Here is a 27,402-nt window from a genome sequence, read left to right as displayed (position 1 = left end):
GTTTTGTGGACAAGAGGAAGGAATATGAAGTATACAGCTAAGTAATGTCCAGGAAGCAATTGGATTGATAGAATGTTGGTCAATGAGATGGGGTTTTAGATTTTCAAAAAAACAAACAAAAAAAAAAACACTCAAGTGGTTTTCTTTACAAGTAAAAAGGTGACAGAAGAGGTTAATCTCAAATTACATGGGCATGTATTGGAGAAAGTAGAGTAATTTAAGTTTTTGTGAATGGTTTTTGATGCTGGGCAGGCCCCATATAGATAATTATTAAAATTAAAGAGTAAAAAGGTACTAAATGTGATGAGATGTCTGACAGGTGTGGATTGGGGGGTCAGCAGGCAATCCCTGAGGGAGATATGTTGCACTGATTATATCTGTTTTTGATTATGGGTGTATAGCATATAGAGATGTAGCAAGAACACATGGCCAAGCTGGAAGTTTTACAAACACAAGCACTTCGAATATTTAAGTGGGGCTTTTCTGACGTATCTGCAGTGGCGTTACAGGTAGAGATGGGTGAGATGCCTCTAGTTAAGGAGGGAACAGCTAGCAGCTAGCTATTGGGCAAAGGACTTGCTGGGAGCATGAAAAGGTTAAAAGTCAGAGTTTTGGTTGGGTGGGTGTTGTAGGAAAAGAGATGGGGCTGGAGGGAAAGGAATTTAGCCCAACAATTCCAACGCCAGATCGACCACCTTGGCTATTGTGCAGCCTAGTGCAGATATTTAATGGTTATCTAAAGTGTAGAAGGGATGAAGATTTATGTGAAGTATTTTATAATCAGTTAAATGAGGATTATAATGGATATTTGGATATGGGTCAGATGGGTCTAAAGGTCCTCAATCTGGACAAACAGGGGCTGCATTTGGAATACCAAAGATGGGGATCAAGGTATAGAAAAGACTGTCTGATCATTTATCTGTATTTACAACAGAGCTGGTGGGTATTTGGTTGGCGTTGCAGTAGGTATAAGAAGTTAGACCAGATAAAGTTGTAATTTGTAAAAAAAAACAGTTTTAAAGAGTTTTCAAACATTCAAATCACAATCAAGGCAGGATATAGTGTATGAGGAACTAGAAGGTTACACATGCATTTGTAAGATGGGTAAGAGTAAAATTCACATGGGTTCCAGATGGGGTTTGGAAATAAAATGGGGTAAAGGAAATGAAATGGTAGATGATTTGGCATAGCAAGCCAGTAAAATGGAAGCATTTGAGATCATTTTAATAAGTAAAGGAGAAGCTAAGGTCCAAATTAGGATGCAAATTATGGAAAAGTGGCAGAGATGCAGGGATGCAGAGGTGAAAGGGAGACATCTATACAGTATACAACAAAAGGTTGGGACAGGGAAGGTCGATGGAAAAAATCGAAGGGAAGAAATAATCCTTACTAAGGGTTGGACATTGTAGGTTAAATAAATATTTTTATGTTATAGGTAAGCCTATCAGGAATGTGTAAATTTTGTAATAATATTGAATCTATTGAGCATGTGATATTTGAATGTCAGAAATATAGAAGGAAAGAATAAAGATGAAAGAAGATAAGGAAAGTGGGGGTTCAAGGAAATTCACTTAAGGAAATATTCTGTAAAACATCAAAAGACATAAGTGAACATTTGTTTAGTTTCTTAAAGCCCACAGGTTTAGCAGATAGGATATAGTTTACGGCGCAAAAAAAAAGAAAAAGATATAGTTCATCTCTGCCCAAAGCTTCGGTCCACAATCCAGTACAGTAGGTTGCGGTAATGCACCATTGAAGTTGGATCGCCGTTAAACAGCAAAGAAAGAAGACGAAGAAGAAGAAGACGGTCCCACATGAAAATGCGACCAATGAAAAGCGCACGTTGTCGATGATGCTTGAAGTAAATATAGGCTCGTTACTTCCGGCTGAGAGAAATGGCGGTTGACAGAGACAGAATGGCGGATCTTGAGGATGGAGAGCTTGAATCTGATCACGAGTCTGATATGCGCGATGCTGCAGCGGAGAGAGTGCAGGTGAAACTTGTGCATTCTGTCCAACACGCTCTTGTTGTGTTAATGACGATTAATTGAATGACTGTATGTTGCAATAACTCTGCGAACCAGTGACGTATCTGCAGCTAGTTTAACATCAGCCTCGAGTGTCCGCTAATGTTTTTATATAACTGTTAAGTGACTCTAATAAGATCAAACACTGTTATGCAGTCAAATTAACCGGTCTAGGCCAGATGTAGGTAGGTATGTTATTCTTCCCCTTTCCCTTTTATAGGTAAAGTTACTTAAACCCCTTTCAGATGTGAACTGCTGCTTAAAACAGGGGTGAAAGTTGCTTTAAGTCGGGGTAATAAAATATAACCAATCATGCCCATAATAAATGTTCATAGTCTTATTGTGAACGATTAATCAGTGCATTGTTCTAATGCAGAGGTTCTCAACCTTAAAATGCACCATGTTGAGGCTCTGATATAAAGTATGCCAACAATATTACTTTAATTTAATATGAATAGTTAGTATGTTACCTTGAAAGTGATAACAATGTCGATTTTTTTGTTGTTGTTGTTGTTGATATTTGACAATAATGGCTCTGCTCTCGTTCTTCGTGAAGTGGCGCGGACGCAACCATGTCTGTAGTCAGAGTATCTCACAGCGTCATCTGCTGGCGAAAATAATCACTACATGATTTCTCTTATAACTAGCAGCTGCTGTATGTTGGGCTTTTTTGTTGCAATATATATGCAGGGTTGTAAATTAACACCCACCAAAATGAATTTTAACCAGCATTTGGCGGGTGTTCATTTACTGGTTATGAACACTTACTAGATAGTTTGGCCGGTGATGCATGAGGCAGTACATGGATGATAAATAAGGCTCTGTTCTCTGTCATTTATGGCAGCACTTCCTACGTTACCCATGACCACGGTGCCGTAATGCTACGTGATGACGTTTCATACGCACATTGCACAGTCTGCAGTGAAACCTTGTCCGGCACAAGTGGATTTTTTGAAGGGGCAAGTGACAGAGATTTTTACTTGCCTGACTGTATCCTGCTAAAAAAAAAAACTAAGGATTTACCAAAATGCAAGAATGATTCTACATTTATTTAGTGTAAGTGGCGATCAATAGTGGATAATAGTATAATGTAATGAAGTGTTGGTAACAAGCGTTGTTGACACTTGCACAGCCTCTCGAGGAGAAATCGCAACACATAAGCACAGCTCATACAAAGAAACCCAATAACATACACGGTTAAAATGTTACAAATTGTGGAGTTTTTATATTTATAACATGATATGTATAAGCAACATGACAGAAACAATAGTGCTGTTTTCCTGAATACCATCAAGACACTGATTGGAAATGAACTGATTTCATATGACAGTTCCACAAAAAAAATTATTAACATTAAGTCACTCACATTTTAGATGCAAAACTAACTTTTGTTAGATTTCAGCAGCAAAAAAATAGTTCCAAACAAAGATCACTGCAGAACCATAACACATCTCACAGCAGCAATGTGTGTCACTGAACAATTCAGCGTTTGAATGAATCTGTCGAATCAAAGATTCAATTACCTATTCGTAAACGACTGCCTCATTCTTGAACGAATCATCGGTTTGAATGAATCATTTAAATGACTCAGTCATCACTAATCCGTCGAAATCACGGCACCAATCAGAAACGTTGGGGTGGGCTTTACATGACGATGACAGCGCAGTGACGGTGAAGCATATTTTGTACATACAAAGATGAATGCTGCCTTGGATCACTTGTTGGAATCAGCTATCGCATCTGTTTTAAGCAATGAAAACTTTTCCTTTTTGTTAAAATCCAAGCAAAGAACAACTCTCTGCAGATGTGGATTACACCTGCTACTTTGATGGGGAGTGTGATCATGTCCTAACACAGCAGGTGTATCTGGCCTTTCTGTGCTTATTTACTCGCTCTAGATCTGGTATATTGCTCATATTGCACCATCTGGCATATTGCTCATATTGCACCATAACACATCTCACAGCAGCAATGTGTGTCACTGAACAATTCAGCGTTTGAATGAATTGGTTGAATCAAAGATTCAATTACCTATTCGTAATCGACTACCTCATTCTTGAATGAATCATCGGTTAGAATGAATCATGTAAATGTCATTTATAATATGAGCAATATGCTGTGAGATGTGTTATGTGCAATATAATTTCTGACCTGTAAGGTTGCCAGAATAATAATCATACACAGTGTGTTAATAGGCCAGAGGAGAACTGGTACCCCGACTGAGTCTGGTTTCTCCCAAGGTTTATTTTTCTCCATCATGCCCTGATGGAGTTTTGGTTCCTTGCCACTGTCGCCTTTGGCTTGGCTTGCTCAGTTGGGGACACTAAAGTCCCCTTATGATCTTATAAAACTCATGATCAACGTTATTCAACTAATTATACAAATACAATTTATGAATTAGGTTTTAATTAATTCTATAAACTATAATACAGATCTGCCAACATTGTCGCTATATGATAAATTAAAATAAGCTGATAACGTCACTGTTTTCTCCAGAACGACTGTACAGCCAAATCTAATTTTGTTGCAATATTATCCTGTTTGACACTGTGAAGCTGCTTTGACACAATCATGATTGTAAAAGCGCTATATAAATAAAGTTGATTGATTGGTAGTCATGTAAAAAAATTAAATAAATAACTAGCATAACGTAAGTCTGCAATTGTTCTAACACATTTGAAATTAAAGGGGGGGTGAAATGCTGTTTCATGCATACTGAGCTTTTTACACTGTTAAAGACTTGGATTCCCATCCTAAACATGGACAAAGTTTTTTTTTGAGTATGGGTCCACTTGACGTCACCAAGAGCGGAATGCCGTACGGGCTCTTCTCCTGGAAGAGTGTGCGCGAATCCAGAGCGAGAGAGCAGAGCAAATGCACGCCCATTAACGCACTTTGCTTGGCTTTAGGGAAGTTGTTGGCTAGGGCTGGGACGGTATGGATTTTTTTTTTACCGCGGTTGAAAAGCAAGAAATTTCCGCGGTTCTGCGTTAAACCGCTTTTAAAGGTCCCATTCTTTGCGATTCCATCTTTCAAACTTTAGTTAGTGTGTAATGTTGCTGTTGGGGCATAAATAATACCTGTAAAATTATAAAGCTCAAAGTTCAATGCCAAGCAAGATATTTTATTTAACAGAAGTTCCCTTTCAAAGCCTACAGCGAACGGCCGGTTTGGACTACAGCCCTGCACTTCCTGCTTTAAAGGGATCCCATGGTGTTGAGACTTGTATGGCTTAATATAACATAAATGATGTCTCTTACTGAATTATGTGGTAGAAAACCCATGAAAGATCTACGTTATTTAAAAAATCGATTTTATATTTGGACCATGGGCGGCGCCATTTTGTTTGCGTTCTAGGTTGATGACGTAGAGTGGTTGAACTCCTCAATCAGCTGGCGTTACCCGTTGCTATTTTTACCACAACGCAACTCGAAAATTGTTTCAGAGTTAAACAAAACAAATGAATTGCTTTGTAATTGTACTTAAAACACACTCAAACATACATGTACACACAAACTCACCTACACAAGTCACAAACAGATCGGCGGGCGCGCACACACACACCTGACTGCTCTGTCTCAATCGCATGCATCATCACCAAAACATCCTGCCTCTCTTCCTCACGTTACTTTATCCCATCGTCCTACCTAGATATTTCCCTCTGCTGGTCACATTAGGCATTATAGTTAATCTACTATCAACAGTCTATCTAGGGAACAGGATGTGTTGAACAGGATATCAACACAGGGATTGAGGGTTATGTATGCGCGCGCAGTGCGTGCGTGTGTGTGTGTGTGTGTTCGCGCCGATCTGTTGGGGTGTGTGTGTGTGTTCGCGCCGATCTGTTGGGGTGTGTGTGTGTGTGTGTTCGCGCCGATCTGTTGGGGTGTGTGTGAGAGTCTGTGTGAGAGAGAGAGTTTGTGTGCACATGTATGTTTGAGTGCGTGAAGTCGGACAGCTGTTTGTAAATCGGCTCTACTCGTTATTGTGGTGGAACGTGAGACTGAATGACTGCACTCGAACTGTCCACTATGGTGTCGGACAACACTACAAATGTCCGTCCCTTCAAATAATGCCCTATTTAAGGGTATAGGGTCGATTTCAGATTCAGCCCCTGTCGTGGAGACTGAGCAGCCCAACATCTCGATTGAGACGAGCGTGTGCGCGCCCGCCGATCTGTTTGTGACTTGTGTAGGTGAGTTTGTGTGCACATGTATGTTTGAGTGTGTTTTAAGTATAATTACAAAGGAATTCATTGGTTTTGTTTAACTCTGAAACAATTTTCAAGTTGCGTTGTGGTAAAAATAGCTACGGGTAATGCCAGCTGATTGAGGAGTTCAACCACTCTACGTCATCAACCTAGAACGCAAACAAAATGGCGCCGCCCATGGTCCAAATATAAAATCGATTTTTAAAATAACGTAGATCTTTCATGGGTTTTCTACTACATAATTCAGTAAGAGACATAATTTATGTTATATTAAGCCATACAAGTCTCAACACCAGGGGATCCCTTTAATGACGCAACTAAAACCGTTTGTTGACGAACCCTCCGCCCACAAGAACATGCAAATTCGGGGGTGTTGTCCTTTTGCTCTCGCAGGTCGAGAATAGAAAGCGTTGTTTTTGTAGAGTGTGTTTGTCGCCATGCCATTGAAACGCTGTTATTTTCATCCCGGAGTCAAATCACCTTTGTTTGGCCTTTCCATGGACGATGTACGTAGAGATCAATGGCTACAGTTTATGGTTAACTCTGTTCCGGAAAATTATAATCACAATTAAATAATAAAACTATGTGCAGCACATTTTGCTGAGGACTGCTTCCTCAATCTCAATCAGTTTAATGCCGGATTCGCAGAAAGATTATTCATAAAAGATGACGCAGTTCCCTCTTTGTCCGGAGAAGGCGTTGTTTATGTAACGTTACCACAACTGGTAAGTGTATTTTATTATTTAAGTTGGTCCGTTTAACAGTTTATGTAACTCATTACACAAAGTGGCTATTGGTGTGTAAGTGCACATTAGTAAACAACATGATCACATATAGCTTATTTATCAATGGAGCATGCAATGTTATTTCATATTAAACTAGGCGACGTTCACACAAAATTAACTTCATTCAACTGCGATACTATTCCATTTTTCTATTGTAAACGCAGTACTATGACGTGCAATACCGTTCTGCTTGCTACTGCTAACGTGAAGTCACATACAATAGTCTATAAACCAAATCATGTCCTAGTAAACCATGAGTATACACACACAAATGTTGGAAACTCACGCATGACAAGACGCTACGCAAATGCAGTTATAGTACATACCAAATAGGGACGTCCTGCTGTAGTTGCTGTTGCTGCTTCTCCTGTTCAATTTCAGCCTCCCGCTCAGATTCTGGATCTTATATGTATAGTTGAATCTGATTGATAGCCATGGTTTATTTATGATAACATTTTCTTTTCCATGTTTAAGGATGTCTGAGCTTTCATACTGGGGGCTCTCAGTCTCAACGCAATAGCTGTACGCGCTCGTCATTCTTTAGCTCCACCCACAGGATATGCCTCCAGCTGCTCGTTTTTTTCAGGAAAGACTCGGTAAAGCGTATCTTTCTTTTATAAATATAATACAACTAAAGACTTTTCGGAGATATGAAGGATGCAATACTACTCTATAGGTACTGAAACAGTGTTTCCCCCCTCCCCCAATGAATTTGAATAAAGTTTGTGAGACACAATTTTCCAAAGACTCATCAATATTATTTTATTTTCAAAATATTGTAAATCTTGTTCTAATCGCAATACAAATGCCCTACAACGGGGGCAAATGTGATCAGAAAATCGAAATCACAAACAGAGAATTGCTGTCAGGGTCTCAGATGTTTCTCTGTCGCTCTGCAATCGTCGTCTCCTTCATCGCTATGATTGGTTTTAGATTTTTTTTTTTTAAGTCTATGGTTTTAGGTCTATCCAATTGCGCCCAGTGGCATTTGAGCGATTTTCCATTGGTGAAACTTTCACTTTCCCTTTGGAAATTATTTGTCTTTGAAGCTTTCTCTCATTATACAATCAGCTAACATTTTATTGGCATCATTGAAGCAGTTCATGGACAAAATCTAGTTGTGCTCTTTTTAACATTCTTTACTGTAATTGCAGGTATCATCTTTTCAGAGCAGAGGACCCTCTTTAAATGCTATATCAGTCACAGGATACCGCAACTGCAACAACGACTCTAGTGACAACAACTCAGACTCTGAAGACGAGGCTGTGCTGTGGAGACGGAAACGGCTCAAGTGTTCCAGTCTTCCGGCTCCTGTCCATTCCAGGGCTGCAACCGGCCCCTTTGCTCGCAAGGTCAACAACATCTGGGGCTCTGTGGTGCAGGAGCAAAGTCAGGAAGCTGTTGCAGCCGAGCTGGGCATCTTGGGAATGGAAGGGGGCGTCAGCATGAGTAGTCGCCAGAGCGAGACCTACAATTATATCCTGGCCCGCAAGATGATGGAGAAAGAGCGTGGAGAGGAGGAAGAGGGATTGAAGAGCATGTTGGATGGGGAGCTGGAGGGATACATGCAGACAGGACAAGCACAGAAAGATAATAGCAGTCTGAAGAGAAAGCGTCCGGCCAAGGAGAGACTGGGCCCCCGGACTGAGATGGACATGAAGGGTCGATATGAGATCATGGAGGATGACCCTGAAGAGAAAGTGATTGATGAAATCACACACAGGTCAGAGAATTTCTCAGATGCTTACATGCTTCTGCACAAATTTGGCATAATTCCTCCTTTGTCTCCTTAGATTGCACGATTTTATGCGACTAAATTTTTTGTTCTTATTTTTTTTAGTTCTGCCCTTTAATAAAACCTGAGATATTTACATATTTTCCACAAGACACAATTATACAAGATCTCACGCAGCATTCATTCAGTACATTCGCGTTGTTTTCCACACACACTGAGGAAGAATAATGTTTGATTTGTCATGTTAACATTAGACTGGTTCGCAAACTAATCGTTCGTTTGAACCAGTTCTTTTTAGTGAATCAGTTCACCAAATCGGATTGAACTGTTTCAAACAGTTTGTGTCTCTAGTAAGCACTAATCCACACATTTCTTAAGTTTTTCACTTTTTGACGTGTCTGACTCTCTCTCTCTCTCTCTCTCTCTCTCTGACTCGAAATAAACCAATATCCCAAAGTTATTCAGTTAACAGTAAACTGATTTAACCTAGCCTGACAAGCCAGACCCACATCAAGATGTTTGGTCTGGAAACTCACCATAGACAGGGCTCAATCTGAGGGGCGGGATAAACTGTTGTCTTTCAAACTCCCTCTGCACGCGATAGGATAGCGCTACACCAACCAGAGCAACGAAGGTGAAGCAGAGCTTGCTGACTGATTAAACATTCGCCGTATCCGGTCGGCTGAACTCCGAACACATCTTCCCTTTTTAAGAATGACTTCAGTGCAGCTCTTTGATCTTTTCTCAGGCCATCCTTAAAAATATTCTTGTTTGCCGTAACCCGACCGACCCTGTCAATTTAGGGCCGACTCAAATTATTATTTTTTTTCCCTTTTAGTCCGACCGACTTGCCGGTTGTGAATTTGCATTAAGACCGACCAATTTCTTTTTTTACTCTTCAAACAACTAATACAAAAGTAATAAAATATTATGAAATATATTTTAGTAAGTATTATAAATATATAAATTGCCTGGGTCTACATACAAACGAAGGCTACGTTCTTTATCTTATAGAAAAACCCGTGACGTCATCTATGTTTACACTATGGTTAACGGATGTCTATGGCCTGCATGTGCGTTCGTTTCGGCTCATTCTCTCATTCACTGTAACGTTAGACTATTAAAGCCCTGTCGGAGATTTCGCATTTTGTGACAGGAGTCAGGACCATGGACACGTTACACACACCAGGCAAGTGCACTGCAGAGGGGAGGGCTTTGGGGGTTTGAGCCCCTGCCCTTTTTGAAAATTAATCAAAAGTGCCCCTCTCAACATTCATCATTACTATATTGTGGCCAATAAAACAGAAGTTGAATTATAATTAATATAACAACGTGTACAAAACAGTAACAAATGGCGGAAATGGCTCTGTCAGTCTGAAATATCGTTGTCATAATGCGTTGCTATGGGTAGTGTGTGTTTTGCTCGACCGCAGCGCGTGGTGGGAGCGGCGGCACTGGTTGTAACTTGAAAATTAATGCTTTATGTAGCCTTCTGTAGATGGAGACACGTGCTGGCTCCTCATAGATAGGCTACACTACAACAGCGATAATAAAAGAAAAACGTGGGCAAAACGGTCTATCTTTGTATTCTTTGTATATACTATCTTTGTAAACTGTGTTCAATGCATGCAAATGCTGCGGTATGACCAGTCATTTCGCCGTTATCACCCAGTATACTATATTCGCCAGAAGACGCGAATGAGAACCCTCTGCAGTGAGAGAAGATCTGTCTCTGTGCTCTCGTACAAAAGCGCGCGCACGTCTCACAGCGCGCAAATATTGAGTTCTTCAAGTCTTGCGCTTCAACGGACAAACTCACACAAAAAGTATATCAACATGTCGATCTTGATGAGTATCCAAGCAGACATAGGGTGCGTGTCAAACAGCTCCCTAGTTCTGTTGTCAGGGCACTGATCAGGGACTCAGCCCATTGAGTTATGTCCTGATCAGTGCCCTGACTAGTGAACTAGGGAGCTGTTTGAGACGCAGGGATAGTCTGATGCCTTAAGTGAAATGTATACAGTCGAGAAAGACGAGCATATCCCTGTATTAGGTCTTAAAGGGGCAGTAGCCTTTACTTCTTTCTGTCAAACAAAAGATAAGGACATCACTCACTGCTCTTGATTGAATAGCTTTTGTAATTTTAAAAAGGATTGATCTTTAATTTAAACAGTTACATGTGCAGTTATTTTACACTTTCAGTTTTCAATTTCTCTACCTAAAAACTAATGTTAGACCTACCTGAAAAAATCTGAAAAGCATTGTTTATTTTATTAGTATCTTTGCTCAATAGTATTTATTTGTGCTGCTGCTTGTATTTAAGTTTTTTGTTCTTATTTTCTTTATTTTTATTTGACAGTAGTTCTTTCTTTCCCTGAGCATGGCAAATAACAATAATTAATTTTTATTGCGCTTTTCTAGACACCCAAAGCGCTTTACATATAGAAGGGGGGAATCCCCTCAGCCACCACCACCAAATACCAAACCGTACTGAAACCGTGAACCTGAAACCGTGATACAAATCGAGCCGTGAGCAATTACACCCCTAGTGTAACATATGTATGGGGGTGTCACAAAATTAGAAATTTTTCAAAGGGTGCCATGACTGAAAAAAGGTTGGGAAACACTGATTTAGTGAACGGCTGTGGCTCGACGGCAGGAAAAACAATCCAAACAATCACGATTATTAAACCTTTTTCATCATTAACGTTAATCAAAGTTATTATTGTAAATGTAGGCTGTCAAGAAGGAGGAAAGAGGGGCAGTGTCTCTTCAAAAAAACTGAGAGACAATACATAATATTACAAAAATAAAATGCCATTTTCTGCGATGTTTGTTTACTGTAATATTTACCAGTAAAGAGTAGGTTATAGCTACTTAATTAATTAAATTCATAAAAAAACATATATTTTTAATATTCAAATACACTAGTCTATATCACCATATGCGTTGGTTTAGCAACAAGTGCAAGCCACTTCAGAGACAGATAGTTGCGTGTTCTGAGTTAACAAAATCGAGCGTATAAATACGAATACATATACATATCATATACAATACATATCACTGGAAAATACTCAAACGGGAAGACAGCGGGAAAAGAGCTCAAATACCTGAGAAACCCAGAAAAAAAGGGAGGGTTGACAGCTATGAGTCAATGACAGCTAGCGGTGGTTGGAACCTTTTCTTAAAGAATGCACCTGAAATTTATGCAATAAACATGTTTTTGACAAATATTTCAATTTGTTTGTGGTCTATATAGCCTGCAATTAGCCTATGCGCCCGAAGGCACGGCTTGAAGACCCAGTCAGTTTAAATTCATACCTACGTAATCACCATCACCAAAAATGTACTTTTTTTTTTTACATTAAAATTTGGAAAAAAAAAATTTGACCTACCTACCGACCCTTTTTTTAAAAAAATTTACTGTTACTGCAAACCAAAATATTTTTAAGGATGGCCTCAGAGAAAAGCTTAACTCCTAGTCTTCCAGAGTCGCGGTCAGAGCTGATTCGAAAGACCGCCGCCGTTCGCCAGTTTCTGTGTTTACTAGAAGCACGCAAACGCAACTTGGCCGTCGTCATTATGGCGCCGCCCGCCAACTCTATACGTGATTGGGCCGTCCAGATTGTGAGGAATTAGGGATGGCTCGATACCACAATTTTGGATTCGGTACGGTACCACAATCTAATACCGAAGTACCGATATTAAATCGATACCACAAGGTCTGATATTAGCGCGGGTATATTGCACGCGAATGAGAACAATTATGCAAGTTTTGAGTTTATAAAGTGGGAAATTACCACAAATGTTTATTAGTAAATGAATCAGCAAAGCTTATCACATCAAATCAGTCATTTGAAAACTTTCTTGTGAGAAATAATTTCAGCAAAAATCTCTCAAAATTAGCAAATTGCTTCTGGTTTCAAAAGACATCGCACTCAGTGGCGATTTCTTTAAGACTGCAAGGGAAGCTCGGCTTCCCTTATAATGTCACAAAATTAATGGTCAAATATGTACTATTATATTAACATTGTATTGACTAAAAATGCGTTAGAAAACGTTTATCTCAAAGACGAGTTCGTTTACATATAGCAGGTCGGCTGACTCGATTTCCATCCCATACATTCCCGCAGCGTCACAGTGCATTTCCCTATTGAAGCCCAGCGTCCATTGACTTCAATGGGGCTGCTTTGAACGGTTTTTATCAGCGCTTCGAAACTAGACGGTCATTGGATAAACGCTGCGATTATGTCCCGCCCACGGACGCTCAGCGTCTCTGGGAGTGAATGGGGAGTGGGCTGGCCCGGACTCCGAGCTTCTGCGTGTTGATTGGAGGGTCTGCATCTCCTTTTGACTGACAGCGATTCTGTACTATAAGGAATCACTGAAGCTATTCGCGCTCAGTCCCATCGCGAATTTCTCAAGTTCAGTCGAAATAAAAACTGCTGCAACCTATTTCTTTGATATTTGCTTGGCGAAATTGCTTCATTTTCATCATACATTTCACACAATTATACACCACATTCCTTGTTTCAGTTTTACAGAGTTTAATATTTTTTTAGATCGTTCATTCATTCACAGGGTAAAAGACCATTTTCTTGAAAAGGAACGTAGGGCAGAATTTACTTTTAAATAAATAAGACAATTGGCCGAAAATGAGCTTCCCCTCTCTGACAGACCAGTAACTTAGCCGCCACCGATCGCACTAACTTACACTAAAGCAATCTGCATAATCCTATTCAACATTTCACGCTGGTCTCGGGATGGATAACGGAAATCATTTGAACATGCAAATGATTTTATAGCATTTCGTAATAACAGTTACAGGAGATATGAGCTCATACGACACACACACACACACACATACACACACACGCCTGTCACTTAGTCACGCTCGCACATTACACATTAAGTTTCCTTAAACAGTCAAATACACAGAGTTATGTACAAATGTCCGTCTTTAGTGAGTAAGTTATTCACATAAACACAGGCGGTTGTGTCTAACGGGAATATAAATAGTGCAATAGTACGCGTGCAAATATAATGAGATCTAAATGTCATTGGTTGAAACGAACGCTGGAGATTGTGATATTCGATCTTATGTTAGGCTGTGTGTGTGCGTTGATCAGTGTTAAAATAAAATAAATGTCTAAATGAGATGGTTTGAATGATTCACTGACCTGTCGATCTCTTCAGAAGTCTTAAAGTCAGAATAGTGACAGATATGCTTCTTGGCTAGGTTTGATGGTTCTTCATCAGTTTTATAAGCAAAGTCATTACAAATGTCACTTCTACTCCTCTCTTTATTAATTCGTTTTGGGCATCTTGAGTGAGATTCAACTGCTTTATCCATTTTGTTCGTCTATGTTGTTGTCACATTTGCCGGTTGTTTCGGGTCAGTTTGGGTAGCGCGCTGCCATCTAGCGGTGAACTTCAGAACAGCAGCATATACCGAAATGTGCCAAATCATGATATCGTACCGTTTTAAATAAAATATATACCGGTATTTTTCCAGTACCGGTATATCGCGCATCCCTATGAGGAATACAGCTCAGATGGGTATTGAGAGTTCCTAGACGACATTTGCGGGCAAATTAAATTTGCTGCCGCTAGGGTGCGTCTAGATTTCTAGGCTAGATTTAACCTACAGTTAAAAGAGAACTGATGATAAGCATGATGATATGATGATAACTGCGCATGCGTGCAGCAGAGGGAGCAACGTTGTTGTGTTTAGTATTAGTAGTTTTTTTGCAGTCAAAGTGGTTGATTTAGTTAAATTCTGTAAAGGTTCTTTAGTAAAAAAAAAAAATCATGGGTGCTTAGGTGCGTTATATGGATTCCTTATATTTGGTTATTTGGTTTCCTTTTGGAGTCTCCAATGATCCTTGACGTTTGCATAAAATACAGTTTTGTGTAATGGTTACTTTAGTTATAGCAAATTCTGACAATTTATGTGTTTAATAAGATAAATGGCGACTGCTTAATTTCATAATAAGCATATAACATATATTGTTACTTCATGAGAATCTACCATTTTATTTGAGAAACTGTGATATCATGAAATGAACAAAGACACTCAAAGGTCTTCACGGCAACCCGTTATAATAAAAGTTTGGTTGAGAAAATTTTCTGAATATATTAGTGTAATACAGTTCGTAGATGGGAAGGAAGGAGGCGGGAACCGGCGAACGTTTCAAACATTTATTAACTCAAAATAAATAAACAAAACGAAAGTAAAACCGCGGACAGCCCCTCACGGACGACTGCCCACAAACACATAAACAAAACTAAACATAAATTCCAGGCCTGGTCCTCTCTCCTCTTCCGCAGCTCTTGCTCCTCCTTATATGCTCCCGTCACATGGCCGCGAGACGAGACCGGTGTGCCACGCAGCTGGCACTCGTGAACGTTAATCACCGGCCCGCTCTCGCGGTCCCTCTCCCCGCTGCCTGTCACACCACATACCCCCATCGCCCCTCGCAGGCCGGGGGGCACTCCCGAGACTGCGCTCTACTCCCCCCCCTCTCCCGGGGGGGGCGATCACGGCGGCCGCGGCACCTGGGGGTAAGGACAGAGAGGCGAGAGAAATGTAGACGGGAGCACGAGGAGCCCACGGAGCCCGCGGACGAGAAAGGGGAGAGAGGGAAAAAAGAAAGAAAGAGAAAAAAAAAAATTCTGGTCCGGTTCCCCGACACACTGCCGCTCGGTCCTCACCAGCCGAGAGGCTCTTCCTCGCGGTGCTATGCGATGGTGCTGGACTCCCGGTGGACGGCCCGATCCTCCTCCGCCCCCTGGCGGCCGGCGGGGGCTCCTCCTATTGAGGGCAGTCGGCAGCGAGCTCCGGGTTCCCTGCTCCTCCCCGTTCCGGCGGATGGCAGCAGGCTCCGGCCCACGGCGAACGCCGGCAACTCCTCCGCTCCCTCCAGGACGGCCGCCACCCCACCTCGACCCAGGGGCACGGCAGCGAGCTCTCCGTCCCACCGGTCTTCACTCGCTCCAGCACCACCGCCTCGGGCAGTCACTCGCGGTCTTTCTTCATCCGCGCTGCCCGAACTCCTCAGCACCGCGATCCCCCTCAGCAGCGAGGGCTCTCCGACAGCGCGTCCCTCCTTCCTCCCGGGTTTTCGGCACCAATGTAATACAGTTCGTAGATGGGAAGGAAGGAGGCGGGGAACCGGCGAACGTTTCAAACATTTATTAACTCAAAATAAATAAACAAAACGAAAGTAAAACCGCGGACAGCCCCTCACGGACGACTGCCCGCAAACACACACAAAATAAAACGTGGGCAGCCCCTCACGGACGACTGCCCACAAACACATAAACAAAACTAAACATAAATTCCAGGCCTGGTCCTCTCTCCTCTTCCGCAGCTCTTGCTCCTCCTTATATGCTCCCGTCACATGGCCGCGAGACGAGACCGGTGTGCCACGCAGCTGGCACTCGTGAACGTTAATCACCGGCCCGCTCTCGCGGTCCCTCGCCCCGCTGCCTGTCACACCACAATTAGGCTACTGTTGTACAGTACTTAACCTCATCTCTATGTAACATTAATAATAATTGGTCTCTACTAATAATAATATGCCTAGGTGGTTATTTTTACTTTCTTTTTTTTAAAACAATGTTTACTTTTAAACAGCATATAGCCTTTGAATGTTTATGGATTATTTCTTATAATAATCATCATCATAAATAATAAACGTATTGATTTAAATAAAAAACATTTTGTGGTACCGAAATTGGTATGGAGTACTGTAAAATTTGTATGGTATTGGTACTGACTACTGTAATTTTGGAATCGAGACATCCCTATTCCCTAATTCATAGTATCCATTCTTTATTAACAAGACACCAGTTTTAATTTCATTAAGAGAACAACATGTTTGAAACCATACGTTACATTAGGCTGGAGCTAATAAACTTTGTTTTATTTCAGGAATTGATGGAATTTTATTGTACATTTTTACAGTGGCTCTCTTCTAACGGGATTAATAGTATTACCCGAGGTAATTTTTCCGGACCTTTTTATAGAAGGTAAAAGTCTCCGTAATCTTTACTGATTCAAGCCCTATTCGGACTGGATTAGTTTAAAGGTGCCCTAGAATGAAAAATTTAATTAACCGTGCCATAGTTAAATAACAAGAGGTCAGTACATGGACATCACATACAGTGAGTCTCAAACGCTATTGCCTTCTTCTTCATATGTAAATCTTGTTTGTGAAAAATACCACGGAAAAACAGGCGATTTTCAACATAATACCAACTGTGACGCAATCGCTGGGATCATTAATATGTACGCCCCCAACATTTGCATGCCAGCCAATGTTCATTGTCAGGTGGAACTGTGCAGCCGTATCATCAGAATATCACCAGGTAAACAAGTGTCACATGAGGATAGCGAAAAAGGCAGATCATGGAAATAAATGTTATGTTCTAGACCGTGCAGGGGATGTGAGGACTTTTCATACCCTTCCCACAGATAAAAAATGTCAACAGTCATGGTTGATGTTTATTTACAATCGGAAACCGCAGCAATTTAATTCAAAGTTGTCTGTTTGCTCGGCCCATTTCACCATGGAGTTTTTCTAACCTGGGACAATATCAAGCATGATTCGCTCATCGTCTAAAACTGATGAAAGGGCCAATTCCAACCATATTCCTGCAAGTTCCAGTAAGTAGTGATTTTTATCCACTTCTCAGGGATGCAAACAGCGCGCTTTTTGGCGCCTCCCGCTTTTTCCACATCAGTTTGGGTGACTTGTAGCCTGACAAGCCAGACCCACATCAAGATGTTTGTTCTGGAAACTCACCATTGGCAGGGCTCAATCCGAGGGGTGGGATAAACGGTTGTCTTTCAAACTCCCTCTGCACGCGATTGGATAGCGCTACAACTAACCAGAGCAACGAAGGTGAAAGAGCAACGAAGGTGAAACAGCTCGTTGGAAGATTAAACATTCGCCGTATCCGGTCGGCAAAACTCAGAACACATCTTCCCTTCTTAAGAATGACTTCAGTGCCGTTCTTTTCTCAGAGAAAAGCTTAACTCCAAGTCTTCCAGAGTCGTGGTTAAAGCTGATTCGAAAGACCGCCGTTCGCCAGTTTCTGTGTTTACTAGAAGCACGCAAACGCACAATTGCTCAGATTCAGCCTGTCGTGATGATTAAATAGGCTAATCAGAAAAATATCGTCACATGATCCTGCAGCAATCACTCTTATATTATGATTTGCTGGTACAAAGTAGGAATGCACCGAATTTTCGGCCACCGAAAATGGCCCAAAAGCGCATTTTCGGTTTTCGGCCGAAAGACTTTTATCACCGAAACAATACGGCCGAAGTAATGAACACAAACATAAACCGCGACCTGCACGTGCTTGGGTGCGTCTCAATCCGATCCCTAGTTCAGTTGTCAGGGCACTGATTAGGGAGTCAGCCCATTGACTTATGTCCTGATCAGTGCCCTGACTACTGAACTAGGGATCTGATTGAGACTCATCCCTTGTCTAAAGCAACATATCTGCGGTGTGGACATATGTGGTTCATCTCACATCTGATGATGCATATATAATATGGGTTGTAACTAGGGCTGCACGTTTAAGTTTTTCATTAACCGTTAACCTAGGCCCTTAGAGGTTAATACTCGGTTAACCATAGTGTGCGTCAGGGTTATTATTTTTTGTTTATTAATTTGACGACCGCCATCTCCGTAGTGAACGCGCCTATAGAGAGAAATGCACATCATGGATTACCTAACCAAAGAGTAGACTATTTCGTTTTAAATTGTTAAAAGACATCTCAAGCTTTCTTAAGATATATTTTATGTCTGTGAGGCTTACGCTGAGTTTCGTTAAATTAGGATGAGATGCGCGCTCCAGTTCACGAGCAATGCAAGTGGCCGCGAGGGCACCTGCATGATTAGGGCATGTAGTAAAATATGCAGCCGAGAATGATTCACACAGCGTTTGACTCGCGCAGCTGAGCCTCTCCCGGCAGAGAGTTCAAGCATCTGTAGACTCGTTCCTTCAGCTCTGGCCATCTTCCTTTCAGTCCACGATTAGCTTTTTTTGTTTTCTTCATTATAGTTAAAGTAACGTCTGCTTTTCGCTAGTCCCTCACAAGTTTCTCACTTCAAACTTTCTTTCTTCTGATCCGTTATGCACAGCTCGCGCGGCTCCCGCTCTGCTTCTGCCCTAATGCGACTTATAGTCCAGTGCGACTTATGTTATTTTCCTCTTCATGACACATTTTTTGACTGATGCGACTTATACTCCGGAGCGACTTATAGCCTGAAAAATGCGGTAAGCACTGCATTGCAATACTTACATTTTGCCCCGTCACTCTCAATTTTAAAGTGCTCCCACGCTCTACTTTTCTTTGCCCGCTTCATGTTAGAAACTAAGCTGGTCATGACTTTTTCTTGTGGATATTACAAATGTCTGAAAGCGCCCTGGCGGTCTCTATTTGTGCAAAAATATATTCCAATTAAATTCAAAGCACGTCATTGACGCCACTTAACCGAGCAAAATGTTTCACTCGTTTATGCAATTTTTAACACTTAATCGGTTAATCGGTTAACCATGGACACCCCTAGTTGTAACTTGAAAATAATACTTTGTTTCTGTTGATGCATACACGTAATGTTACTGGCTCCAGCAATAATACGCGAGAAGTCTTGCGCGCTGTGAGAAGATCGTTCTATGTGATCATTCAAAAGCGCGCAAATGTCTCAGTGCACAAATATTTAGTTACCTTTCAAGTCTTGAGCTTAAATGGACAAACTCACACAAAAAGTATGTCAACATGTCCATCTTGATGAGTATCCAAGCAGACATAGTCTGAATATGCCTTAAGTGAACTTTATACAGTTGAGAAAGATGACACATATCCGTTGATTAGGTCTTAAAAGGGCAGTAGCCTTTACTCTATTTCATGTCAAACAAAAGATAAGGACATCCCTCACTGCTTTTGATTGAATAGCTTTTGTAAGTTTAATAAGTATTAATCTTTAATTTAAACAGTTAAATATGCTGTAATTTTACATTTGATTACTTTATTAAATGTCTGTACCTTTCTGCAGGCTAGTAGGCTTGTATATTATTTAATGTAGGCTACACAAGGTCAAGTTAAACATTTTAGTTTTAATTTTATTTTATACGGTGCATTGTTGCAATCTGCTAAATAAATGTATGCATAATTTGTAATTTACTTATTATTTGAAACTTTATTATTAATTTATGCAATTGCAATGCCTTGATTTTTAGTAAATTTACACAGTCATGGCAATAAATGTAATGGTTACTATTTGTAACATTTAATAATAATTGGCATAATTTCTTGTTTGAGTTACCGCTCTCTTTTTTGACCATAAATGTGTTTGTATCCCTGGCTTCTTGACTTGAACCCTTCTCTGATTAAATTGAAAGTTTCTTAGTAAGACAACATTAACGATAATATCCCCTGAGTTTTCTAGATTCAGCGCAAGATGCTAGTAAGGTAACAATTGGAAACTACAAGTAGCACACATAACAGTTTGTCAAATGCAAAAGATTAATATTATTTCCTGCCAGTGTTGTCATAAAATACAACAGTAGATACGTATGTCAGTCTCTTTTGATGAATTGAAATCTAAATTAGCCTATATTTCATCATCAACGCATAACTCAAAAGCTAACTACTACTACTGTTTAGTTGCTTAAAGATCGCTCACTCGATCCTTGTAGCTAATGTAACCTTCTCCACCATCTAAGTTGAAACAGTAGTCATTTGACAAGGCTTCTAGTCAATTTGTTAAATAAATATTCATTTTTGAGAACTGAAGTATGATTATTTTGCAGCGGGTGAGTAGTAAACATGATACTGATTATTTTGAGTGGCTTCTACATTACTTTGTTTGGCTAAATAAATTGACTTTAAAATCAGTACTCTACTGTAAAAAAAAATAACGTTACTATACAAACAACATATTTACACACTACCCTGTTCAGTTTGTGATTCAAAGTTAAGAAGCTATCATTGTAAAATCATTGCCATGACAGATGGTATAAATGTGTTAGCGGTCATTGAGCCGTGCAGTGATTTAGACAGCCATTTTAGAGCAGAACTCTGCATTAATATTAATGATCCTTCCAAATAAGGCAAAAAAAGATCATTACATCCTAGGGACAATTTCTAGGGTTGTAAATGGACCTGTAAAACTGTATTTGGACAATTTTTTTGACTTTAAATAAGCCACATACCCTCTATTTAGATTTAAAGTATTGTGATCCGAACTGCTGAAATTACGTGACATTGGTGACCCGAATCATTGATCAATTCATTGATTCATGAACCGTTTGAATCTTTTTGGAGGAACAAGGAAGAGAAGACAATGCTGAATAAAGGCATAGTTTTTGATATTTTTGGACCAAAATGTATTTTCGATGCTTTGAGATTCTAATCAACCAACTGATGTCACATATGCAATACTTTGATGATGTTTTTATTAGCTTTCTGGACATTGACAGCAAAGTGGGCATAGACTGCATATGCTCTGGGACTAAAATCTAAAATCATAAACTGTGTTCCGATGATGAACGGAGGTCTTACGGGTGTGGAATGACATTGGGGTGAGTCATTAATGACATACATTTTTTACTGTTACTGCAAACCAAAATATTTTTAAGGATGGCCTAACATGCAGATACAATTTCACACACCATGCAAAAGCAACCATTGAAAACCAGAGCCGGACAGTAACGGCATACATTTACTTGAGTACACTACTTAAGTACAATTTTAAGGGATCTGTACTTAACTCGAGTATCATTTATATTTTACTCTTTACGCCACTACATTTCATGTAAAGGGGGGGTGAAACACTCTGTTTCAGTCAATCTCATGTCAATCTTGAGTACCTATAGAGTAGTATTGCATCCTTCATATCTCTGAAAAGTCTTTAGTTTTATTATATTTATAAAAGAAATATAGGCTGGACCGAGTCTTTCGGGAAAAAAACCGAGCGCCTGGAGGCGTATCAAGTGGGCGGAGCTAAAGAATGACGAGCACGCAGCTACAGCACGAGAGCTTCTGAAAGCTGACATCATCAAGCGTGGAGATGAAAATGTTACCCTAAATAAATCATGGCTATCAGATTCAACTTATACATATATGATCCAGAATCAGATCCAGAGGCTGAAATAAATTGAACAGGAGAAACAGCAACAGCAGGACGTCCGTCTCTGTGGTATGTACTGTATTTAGTGGCCTGTCAACATTTGCGTTTGTTTACTTGCAGTTTATGAGGACATGATTTGGTTTATGGACTATTGTATGCGACTAAACCTTAGCAGTAGCAAGCAAAATGGTTTTGCACGTCAGACTAGTGCAGGGATTCCCAAAGTGTGGTGCGCGCACCCCCAGGGGTATGCGAGCTGCCTCCAGGGGGTGCGCGAGAGTAAAAATGTAATGGCGGTCTGTTTTTTTTTATTTATGGGTTTTTCCATACATTAAAAAAAAGACAAGATGCTCGCGCAAGATTTGGTTTCAAAGTGAAATGTAAAAGTGCCTATTTAAGTGAGTTTGTCAGTGTGTTGTTGTGTTTTTCATTAAGAATACTAGGCTAATGAACCCACATTTCAAGCAACCCGCCTCCGAATCGGCGCTAATTCTAAACTGAAACTTAAATCTGGTAGGCCTCACAGAACGGCATTTACTGATGAGCTGTTACTCACGGTGTCACGCACTGGCGCAATTTCAGTTCATGCATATGGAAGCCTTACTTTCATAGGAATTCACTGAAAGTCCTCGCTTTGCTTCGCTCCGTTATTAATACCAGAGCAGCCGTGTGCATATGTTCCTTTCGGTTACATAGAATTTGTGATTTAAAAGCCCAGTCGGTGATACTGGTATTACCGGTGTTGTCACACATTGATTAACCGGTGAGAAAATTTCCACACGTCACATCTTAATGCGTGCCATCTCGCATTCATTCCAAACATAGGCTCTTATATATATATGCTTAATGGCTGAAATCAGGGAAACTGTCAAGTGGGACAGTTAGTGAAGAAGGAGGAGAGGGACCAAGAGAGAGGGATTTGGAGGCAAAAGAGACAGAGAGAATAGTGAAACATTTTATGTTTGATGTTGCACTTGAAAAGTTTCAGATTGATCCTCGTGTTTATTTATTTTATCTAACTCGGACCTTATTCTCTTTAATGTTGTGGATCGATTGTAACTTCATTGCAATTTAATTCAATGTACTGTCGTTCTAATTTCCATAACCGTTGTGTTATGATGATGATGATAATGCTAGCTCCACAGTCATTGAATAGGCCTAGTTGCTGCAATGTTTCTTTTATGCAGCTGAAAATAACCGTGCTTTTTGTTACTGAGCATGTGTCTGTCACATCCTCTTAAAGTGGAAGCTTGTGCGTAGCTTTGTTGCATTATATTGAAACTTTTTTGATGTTGTTATTGTCATTCGTGTTCTAGTTATTTGCCCATGATTAAACATGAGTCTTTATATGGTGATAAAACAAAGCTTTGTTGTTGCTTTTAAGTGGGTATTGGGGGTGCGCGAACCCGTTTGGGACTTAAAAGGGGGTGCGCAGGTAAAAAAGTTTGGGAACCGCTGGACTAGTGTAACGTTATGCATAGAACAACAATGGAGTAACCGTTAGTCCATTTGAATGACGAAGCACGCTCTGGGAGAACGCTAGGTTTATGTTTGGGTGGTTTCCAAAAATCAAACTGACACCTATATTGGTCAGCTAAATAAATGTATTTAAACACACACCATAGATCGCATGCTCCATTGATAAATGAACTAACGTTATACACGATCGTGTTGTTTACTGATGTTTACTTACGCGACGATAACCAACAACAGACATTTGAAGCAGTTTTACTCAGCGGCTGTTTCCAAAGCCGGACCGTGAACCTTTATCGCTGGGACCGCGCCGTCAAAAACACACGTGGTAAGTTAACTGTTGATTTCGTGAAGTCCTGACAGCAGAGACCGTGGAGATCCACTTTTGCGACCAAAGCGAATGTTGTGACGTTTCCCGTCATTTCTGCTTTCAAATCGGTTCGAATGCAGCGCTCGCGGAATGCTGTGCTCAAGCGTTGAAGTCGCCTGATGTCACCCATAGGAATAAAGTGCAGCGCGGCGCGTGGCGCGACAGACGTGTTGCACGGACAACTGGATCTGCTGCACCTGAGAGCAGTGTGGGCGGCGTGCATCTAGTCGTGCGCGCACCTTTCCGGGAGAAGAGCCTGTACGGCCCAAACAAGGACCTTCCGCTCTATCGACGTCAAGCTGACCCATACTCGAAAAAAAACTCTCCGAAACTTGTGAGAAACCGGCAGGAGTATTTTTGATACAGAAATACTCCATGAAACGTCCAACTTAGTTTTTGAAACTTTGTCTATGTTTAGGATGGGAAGCCAAGTCTTTAATAGTGTAAAAAGCTCAGTATGCATGAAACAGCATTTCACCCCCCCCTTTAAAACAAACTTATATTTTGACGGGTTGCTTTGAAAAGGACATGGCACCCCAGACCATCAATCAATCAATCAATCAATCAACTTTATTTATATAGCGCTTTTACAATCACGATTGTGTCAAAGCAGCTTCACAGTGTCAAACAGGGTAATATTGCGACAAAATTAGATTTGGCTGTACAGCCGTACTGGAGAAAACAGTGATGTTATCAGCTTATTTTAATTTATCATATAGCGACAATGTTGGCAGATCAGTATTATAGTTTATAGAATTAAATAAGACCTAATTCATATATTTTATTTGTATAATAAGTTGAATAACTTTAATCATATTTTAGTGTCCCCAACTGAGCAAGCCAAGCCAAAGGCGACAGTGGCAAGGAACCAAAACTCCATCGGGGCATGATGGAGAAAAATAAACCTTGGGAGAAACCAGACTCAGTCGGGGTGCCAGTTCTCCTCTGGCCTATTAACACACCGTGTAAGATTATTATTCTGGCAACCTTACAGGTCGGAAATCATATTAGATCGGATTATTCAAAATTTTCAGGGTATCACGGAAGAGACAGATTTATTTAGGATGGGGCGTCAATTACACAAGAGTATGAATACATGAAAGATCGGAATTATTGCGCCGAAGACGGGTTTTGAGCATGTCGTGCCAGTGAGGCAAATTCGGAGGAGACACCATTTGACACGGCTCAGCAGACACTCCAGGATGCGTTGGTCATGTCCAGGCAGGTCCACCATCCGATCCGGACAGGGCCCAGATCCGGGATAAACCTCGGGATAAACAGAGAGACTAACATTAGCGTAGATGTCACTCTTTTTATGATGTAACTAGTACATCAGGTGTTATGGGAAGTGTTCCCGGTTCCGGCTGACCTAGTTAATGCAGCCTAACAATCAGTCAATTGATCTGAATAATGAAAGTTAAAAATGTTCTATGTGTATGCCATAGTAAAGAGATGTGTTTTTAGTCTAGATTTAAACTGACAGAGTGTGTCTGCTTCCCGAACAATGCTAGGAAGACTATTCCACAATTTAGGAGCTAAATAGGAAAATGATCGACCGCCTGCAGTTGATTTAGATATTCTAGGTATTATCAACTGGCCAGAGTTTTGAGACCGCAATCGACGTGATGGGGTATAATGCGTTAAGAGCTCGCTTAAGTACCGGGGAGCTAAACTATTTAGTGCTTTGTAAGTAATAAGCAAGATTTTAAAATGTATGCGATGTTTAATAGGGAGCCAGTGCAGTGTTGACAGAACTGGACTAATATGATCGTACTTCCTGGTTCTAGTAAGAACTCTAGCTGCTGCATTTTGGACTAGCTGGAGTTTGTTTATTAAGCGAGCAGGGCAACCACCCAGTAGAGCATTACAATAATCTAGCCTTGAGCTCATGAACGCATGTACTAACTGTTCAGCATTTTGCATTGAAAGCATGTGCCGTAATTTAGATATATTTTTAAGATGATAGAATGCGGTTTTACAGATGCTAGAAACGTGGCTTTCAAATGAAAGATTGGTATCAAAGAGCACACCCAGGTTCCTCACTGACGACGAGGGCTTGACAGAGCACTCATCAAGTGTTAGACAGTATTCTCGGTTACTACTTGTGGAGCTTTTCTGTCCAATAATTAAAAATTCAGTTTTATCTGAATTAAGTTGCAGAAAATTACTATTCATCCAATTTTTTATATCAGCTATGCATTCTGTTAATCTTGTGAATTGGTAGGTTTCATCCGGGCGTGAGGAAATATAGAGCTGAGTATCGTCAGCATAACAATGAAAACTAACGCCATGTTTCCTAATGATATCTCCCAGTGGTAGCATATACAGGGTGAAAAGCAACGGTCCTAACACTGAGCCTTGCGGTACCCCATACTGAACTTGTGATCGGTGTGACATCTCTTCATTTACTGCTACAAACTGATAACGGTCAGATAAGTACGATTTAAACCATGCCAAAGCAGTTCCACTAACGCCAACATAATTTTCGATTCTATTCAGAAGAATATTGTGATCGATAGTATCAAATGCAGCGCTAAGATCGAGTAACACTAATAGAGAGATACAACCACGATCAGATGATAAGAGTAAATCATTTGTAACTCTAATTAGAGCAGTCTCAGTGCTATGATACGGTCTAAATCCTGACTGGAAATCCTCACATATACCATTTCTTTCTAAAAAAGAACATAATTGTGAAGACACGGCCTTTTCTAGTATTTTTGATAGAAACGGTAGATTCGAGATTGGCCTGTAATTGACTAATTCTTTAGGATCAAGTTGTGTTTTTTTAATAAGTGGTTTAATTATAGCCAACTTAAAAGTTTTCGGTACATATCCTAATGTCAAAGATGAATTAATGATATTAAGCAGAGGCTCTATGACCTCTGGAAGTATCTCTTTTAATAGCCTAGTCGGTATAGGGTCAAGCATACATGTTGTTGATTTTGATGATTTTACAAGTTTAGCCAGTTCTTCTCCTCCTATAGCAGTGAATGAGTGTAATTTTTCCTCAGTGACCCTGCAGTGCTCTGTCTGAAGTGATACTGTAATAGACGGCTGCATGGTTGTAATTTTATTCCTAATATTATCAATCTTACTAGTAAAGAAGTTCATAAAGTCATTACTGCTGTGTTGTTTACAAACATCAGAAGCTGAAGCTTTATTTTTTGATAATTTAGCCACTGTATCGAATAAATACTTAGGGTTGTGTTTGTTTTCTTCTAAAAGAGATGAGAAATAAGCAGATCTAGCAGTTTTTATGGCCTTTCTGTATGCAATCATGCTCTCTTTCCACAAATTGCGAAAAACCTCTAGTTTTGTTTTCTTCCAGCTGCGCTCCATTTTTCTGGCTGCTGTTTCACTGACATCACTGACGGTGGGTACTTGACACTGGACTTCAGGCATTTTGGCATTTCCTTCTCCCCAGTCTTCCTCCAGACTCTAGCACCTTGATTTCCGAATGACATGCAAAATTTGCTTTCATCCGAAAAAAGTACTTTGGACCACTGAGCAACAGACCAGTGCTGCTTCTTAGCCCAAAAGTGGCTTGACCTGGGGAATGCGGCACCTGTAGCCCATTTCCTGCACACGGCTGTGCACGGTGGCTCTGGATGTTTCTACTCCAGACTCAGTCCACTGCTTCCGCAGGTC

General features: G+C 40.5%; 1 protein-coding gene across 1 annotated transcript in view; it reads left to right on the top strand.

The window, feature by feature from the left end:
- Nucleotides 1–1,732: 1,732 nt before the first annotated feature.
- The window catches only part of phax (phosphorylated adaptor for RNA export), a 45,335-nt gene continuing 19,665 nt past the window's right edge, over nucleotides 1,733–27,402 (top strand). Inside the window, exons 1-2 of the mRNA XM_067434102.1 lie at nucleotides 1,733–1,994; nucleotides 8,177–8,745. Of these exons, the coding sequence (XP_067290203.1) occupies nucleotides 1,896–1,994; nucleotides 8,177–8,745 (668 nt within the window). The 5' untranslated portion in view covers nucleotides 1,733–1,895. The remainder of the gene's footprint in view (nucleotides 1,995–8,176; nucleotides 8,746–27,402) is intronic.

The sequence above is a fragment of the Pseudorasbora parva genome, chromosome 23 (assembly GCF_024679245.1).
Source record: "Pseudorasbora parva isolate DD20220531a chromosome 23, ASM2467924v1, whole genome shotgun sequence".
Taxonomy (NCBI): Eukaryota; Metazoa; Chordata; class Actinopteri; order Cypriniformes; family Gobionidae; genus Pseudorasbora; species Pseudorasbora parva.
This window is presented reverse-complemented; position numbering and strand designations above follow the sequence as displayed.